General features: G+C 39.0%; 1 protein-coding gene across 1 annotated transcript in view; it reads left to right on the top strand.

The window, feature by feature from the left end:
* LOC115422587 (rho-related GTP-binding protein RhoA-D) overlaps window positions 1–6,191 on the top strand; it is a 29,846-nt gene that overhangs the window by 19,490 nt on the left and 4,165 nt on the right. Inside the window, exon 3 of the mRNA XM_030138972.1 lies at window positions 3,020–3,140. Coding sequence (XP_029994832.1) covers window positions 3,020–3,140 — 121 coding nt within the window. The remainder of the gene's footprint in view (window positions 1–3,019; window positions 3,141–6,191) is intronic.

Here is a 6,191-nt window from a genome sequence, read left to right as displayed (position 1 = left end):
TGACCTCCTAGTAGAAGTGATTTTGACGGTAATGAAATCCTCAAGGAGGTCTTGCTGCAGCCTCACAGTAGCTTTAGGACACGTACTACCCAATAAATCCTCAATGCTTAGGTTTACACATGGTCAGGATTAAGAGGGGAGATCGGGGGGGGGGGGGTTGTGTCTGTGTACTGAAGTGGGGTTGTCGTGTAGTCTGTGAGGCTATATCTGAACCCTTCTCAAAATATGATCTCAGGCAGTCCCATCTGAATCATGGCATTTAGTTTTTCAAACCAAGTATAACCAGGGCCTGCAATTGGTGCTCTAATTCAATTTACAATCAGAAACAACATAAAGCAGCAAATTACAAAGAGCAGCAGTTTTAAGAGAAAGTGACTTATTGTTTTCTTATATAATGGATAAATGTGTGTCTAAATAATGCTGTGTACTCCCTTGTACTTTTAGTATGATATCACTGCTGTACCATGAGCATCGTCCAGAGTCTAAAAGATGTGTTGCAGTAGCTGACTCCTGAGGGACATCTACTGGTAAAAGGAATTAAAAGCAGCAGACTACAAGAAGAGGACTTTAAATGTGTCACACTGAGGCTGGTTACCCCACTCAGAGGAGATAACACCACCCACACCTCTACCGCCTGTACTTTGGAAAATAATCCTGTTGTAGAGTCCAAGTCAGAAGGAACAGTGTCTAGTCTGCCCTGCCAAAGTAAGTATGAGTTGGCAGGTCATGATGTCAGAAAGTCCCGATGAACTGTTAACATACTCTAGATGCCCTCAAGAGGGTAATTAAGACTGTTTTTACGCTGTTTCTGGGCTGCAGCAGGCGTAGTTTTCCAGCTGTGATCATAATGTCGGTAAGGGTAGAGTAGAATAAAATCAGCGGGACTCGGGATAAGACAACACTAGAGCTACGAGAGCACAGTGGAACAAAAGCCACATGATGTGTTAAGGAATGACACTTCTAGGCTGCCGTGCATAAGACATTCCTTTGGCTTCATGCGTTCCAGCTCCGGCTGAGCTCGAGCAAATGTTTTTTTGCAGGGCATTTGTTTTATCTGGAGCAGGTCAGCCACAGTGGGACCGCTAACAGTTTGATTAACAGCCTGAGTAGAGCCTGTGGGAGCATCTCCACCTCTGGGGACTTTGTTTCATCAGCCTAGTGGAGCAGGGATGGATTGTCTGAAATCCTCTTTGCCTTCTTGTTTCAGTTGTTCAGCCCATTTTCTCTCATTTCCCTTCAGTGATGGTTTAACGTTGGAGTCTTTGTCTTGCACTCTTAGCTGTGGCTTCACCTCTTAGCATTCAGTTCTAGTAATATCCCCTTAATCCTCTTTTATTGCCTGGAGCTGTTCTCAGACCTCCTATTTATCTGTCTTACCTACATACATGCGCATCAACCAAAATCAATATGACGTCCACTCCTGAAGTATTCCACAAATGTTGACCACAAGAACTGCAAAAAAACTGGTTAAAGACAAAAAAAACAAAGCTTTAAATTGTGCTTCTTCTTCTTCTTGGAATAATATACAGAAGGGCCTCAAACTGTCAAAGTTGATGACGATGAGGGGGTTTAAGTCCATTTTAAAGAACAGAGAAAATAAGACTTGTTCTTGTCTTTAAATTTGTACAGAAATTGTACTGGTTTTGTCCTTTTTATCTTTTCTTACAAACTGAACACTATGTTGTGTGACAGTTGCACTTTTTTGTTGTATTATTTTGTTTGTATTAATGCTACTCACTTGGCCAGGACACTCTTTATTTATAAAGAAAATGGTGTTATGATTTCATTTTCCTGTTTCCTGTTGAAATTGTCATGTGTTAAACATTACTCACATAACCTTGACTTCAGTCTCCTCAGTGCAGCCTGACTCTGTCTGTCCTGGTCTACATTTTCATACTGCTGATGCATCCATTTTGACCTAAAAAAAAAATCCCCATCTGCATCAGATCATTTATCATCACACTAAAAGTTGGTGATCTCTGAATCAGGAGGCTTTTTAAGTTGATGTTTAAGTGTTTTTTTATACTGTACAGATTGAGTTCACAGGTCATCTACATGCTAGTACAGTACTATGACAAAAGGCTAATTCGTAGGTATTCTTTTTGGTATTTTAGAGTTTGACCTTTACTGGGAAAAATCTCATTCTGCATTCAGTTACTAATTCACATCCAATGAAACAGTTTCTTTTAATATTTATGGCCCTTGCTCAGAATCCAGACTTGACCAACCATACCAGGCTGGTCTTTTAAGGAGGGATCAGCCATCACAAGTCGCTTTTCCATTGACCCTGAAATTGCGTGAATATAACTTGCGCATAGAAATTTGCCTAATGGAAAAACAACAATTTTGCCAAAACTTTTGTTTTTCAATGAAGATTTTACGCTGGCAAGAGGTAGTTTTTGAGGCATAGCGCAATTAGTATATCATGCAAAACTGCAATGGAAAGACCTTTTTCCGTGACTAGAGTCACATGGATAAAATAAACCGGATGTTAATGGACGTTACAGCAAGTGAAGAAAAAGAGTTTTAAAAGAAACATGGTGCGGTATGTGTGGACACACCAGGAAACTGAATCATGTTTTAATTTAGTACGGGATAGAGGGGTAATATATAATAATATTGAATATATCTGTAAATTAACGTGATATTTACTGAATCATGTTTTAATTTAGTACGGGATAGAGGGGTAATATATAATAATATTGAATATATCTGTAAATTAACGTGATATTTACGTTCGTCGCCATGTTTATGGAATGACTTCTCATGTCATCTCACGATAATAAACAAACAAATCATTGCATTTGTGATTTAATGGAAAAACCAACATTACGCACTTCTGTTTTTTCAACATTTAGTAAATATGGGTAAAGTTTTGCGTATATGTCCAATGGAAAAGCCACTACAGATTCATGTTTTTACAGGAAAGGCATCATTCCCTCATTCTTTTTTGAGGACTTGAATGATCATGGTCTGCTTTATTGTAAGCTTTATTGTGATTTTTTTCCTTGTCCCTCAGGTGGAGTTGGCCCTGTGGGACACAGCAGGTCAGGAGGACTACGACAGGCTGAGGCCTCTCTCTTACCCGGACACAGACGTCATCCTCATGTGCTTTTCCATAGATAGCCCCGACAGTTTAGGTAAGAGAACAAGCTTTCTCACCGCTTTTTTTGTTTCATACAGTCTGTTCTTTTTTTTTTTTTTTTTTTTTTTTTTTTATCAGTGGTTAAGCGTTCAGAAATGGCTGACAGTAAGTAAAATATAAAACACTGTCAGCACCTTCTGCCAGCTGAAACGTTCTCACTTTGACATCAGTAAGAATAAGACAGAAATGAGGAAATCTTACACTGTGGAGGAAAAATGCAAACTGTTACTTTATAGTTTATAGCTATTTATAGTCATGACATAGGAGGTTGAATGGAAAAAATACACTTCACACTCTTCAAGAACAGCCTGATCTCATCAACCTAGACCTAAAAAGCAGAAACTGACTAAAAATATGAATAAAACCTAATCTCATTACACAGTCTACTTCAATAACTGGAGCGTACAGTTATCTGTGGTCTTGAAACTGTAGAAACAACTCCAGAACTGTTATGATGTGAATCTGATGGGAGGTTTTGCTGTTTTTGTTAATGTACTGGAAACACTTTAAACTGAATGGAAACACATTGGCTTCTGCATTGAAAGCAGTAGCGGATAACATGCATTTTTGCAGATGACATTTTGCCAAGTGCTCCATTAAATGTCCACCACCTAAATTTTCCACCACAAGAAGACCGCGCTGTCAGTGCAGAAAAAATCACTAATGATCCCCTCCATAACTTTCCCCTTCTGCTAAATGTTTGTCCGTGACATTCACCATTTGCTGCTTTTCTGCAGACGTCACGAGAGCAATGATCCACTAAATGAAATCATTATATATACTTTCAGATGGTGTTTCTTCATGTTTGTAATTAAAATATTGCCATCATAATTAACCTCGCTGCTGCCGTCTGAATAAACAGTGCGAGTACCTGTTAGCACTAATTAAAGATGTTAAATTTAGTAATCCGTCACTTCAGGCGTGAATGATACATCAGCTGTATACACTGTTATAGCCATTCAGTTGGTGGACATACTTTCTCTTTTCCCCTTTAAATCTGAAATTAATACCTATTTACACTGGACTACTATAACCTGTGGTGGACCTCTGGTGATTTGGACATTAATCTACTCATCTGTGAGTTTGTTTTTTACCCAAATTTAGTGTCACTGTTCCTCAGGTGTGACATAAGGGCAGGTTCAGCTCTTACAGATAACCGTTAAAGGATGGAAAATGTTCCTTAAAGTACCTGCTGTGCTTTTTAACCATTCATCTTTTTCCACATCCTTGTTATATCACATCAGGAGCCTCCTGAATTTCCAAATGAAACATTTAACCGTTTAATTTATTGTCACCATTGTCTTCATTGATGTTTGACCAGGAATTAGGCAGAAAAAATGTGCAGGGGAGACAAAAAATGTTGCCTTCTCACTAAAATTATGAGATCTTTATTCACACAGGGCTAACATTATCACAGGACTTCTGTGTTTGCTGAAATAGGATGGGTAATTTGAAGTGGATTTTTTTCTTTAGAAATTACACACATGGCAGATTCACATGGGACTGTGATAACAGACAACCTTCACGATTATTACAAATTATTCGTGAATGTTTAGTGTAATTTCTGACTTTAACTATAGTCCAGTCTGTGAATAGTCAAGCCAGCTTGCATCTTATATTCAGCAGCTTATCTGTGATCTGTGGAAATAACTGAACATTCATTCACTCTGGGTTTTCAATGAGAGAGTGGGACTGCATGTCATTTTAAGAACTGTTAAACATTTCAGACATAAATGTTTAATTAACCCTTTAAAACCTGATGTGTCATCGCTGACACACCCTGCGCATATGCAGTTCGGATGGTTGTAACTCTTTCACTGTTTACACAATTGTAAAAATTCTAAGTTTCTGAAACCTGAGATGTTGCACTTTATGGTAGGGGTGTAACTGTACAGAAAAATTTCGGTTCGGTACATTTTTGGTGCAGGTGTCTTTGGTTCGATACATTTTCGGTACAGTGAAGGGGAAGGGGGGAAGGGGGGGAGGGGGTGGTACACTCCGTAACTACCTGTGGGACACAGGACTATTCTACAAAATATTTTTCAGTCATTTGTGTATCAACAGGCACCCCACGTTATGTATTTTTGAATGTTCAGTGTTCATTTATGGCAAACACTGTAATTTACAGTGTTTTTGAATGCCTCACAGTATTCCCTGAGGTGCCGTGAACATGATATCACAGTAACACCACAGCAGGGGCATGGTGAAGGAGAAGAGGCACAGGTTCACTTAATTTTGCCAACTTGAGTTAAAAAATAAAAACCTTTTTGCTATAAAGGAACCCGTAGTCTCTTTTGTGCCACAAAGCTGCAACATACTGAAAAGTAAACTTAACATGCTTCGAACGTCAGACCTGGCTTCTGTGCCTCTGTTATACTCTGTGTTGTCATGTTTTGATTTTTTTTTTTTTGCAGCAGCAGCAGCAGCACTGAGAATTTGCCACTGCTGAATGTATATAGAGGAAACCGTGCACATGGGTTCTGCATGGTGCCACCCTGCTTCCAGAGTGTTTGCATTCTTCACATAGGCTACATGTATTCATTCGGTACAAACGAGTGCACGTTACACCCCTACTTTAGAGGCTTTATTGGGTCAATATGGTAATTTCACTCACGCATTTACTAGAAGCCGGAGAATTTTAGCAGCATTATAATCGTAAATTGGAAATGATTGCTAGATTTTGAAAGATCTGGGGGAAAAAAAGGCTCTGGAAAAATGGGCAAACAGACTCACTCACAGCATATTTTCTAACCTTTTTATAGTTGAAAGAAAAGAAAAATAGTCCAGACTGACCATTTTAGGTTTAGGGTTTAAAGGGCTAAGTTGGAGCAGTTTAATGAAACAACCTTCAGCCAGTAGAGTCTTACCAAAGATTCCAACAGGCTCAGACCAGAGTATAACCGTGCTGCTGTTGGGAGACTGATGACATTTTCTGGAAACGCACTTAAAAACAACAATCTGACTGTTCTCAAACTGTAAAAACCAGATCAGATAGACAGAATTCAGTGCTGTCCCACAGTGTTCTGATATGAACCACGCCACAGAT

This window comes from Sphaeramia orbicularis, chromosome 7 (genome assembly GCF_902148855.1).
Source record: "Sphaeramia orbicularis chromosome 7, fSphaOr1.1, whole genome shotgun sequence".
Taxonomy (NCBI): domain Eukaryota; kingdom Metazoa; phylum Chordata; class Actinopteri; order Kurtiformes; family Apogonidae; genus Sphaeramia; species Sphaeramia orbicularis.
Note: the sequence above shows the minus strand (reverse complement) of the source record. Positions and strands in the feature narration are given on the sequence as shown.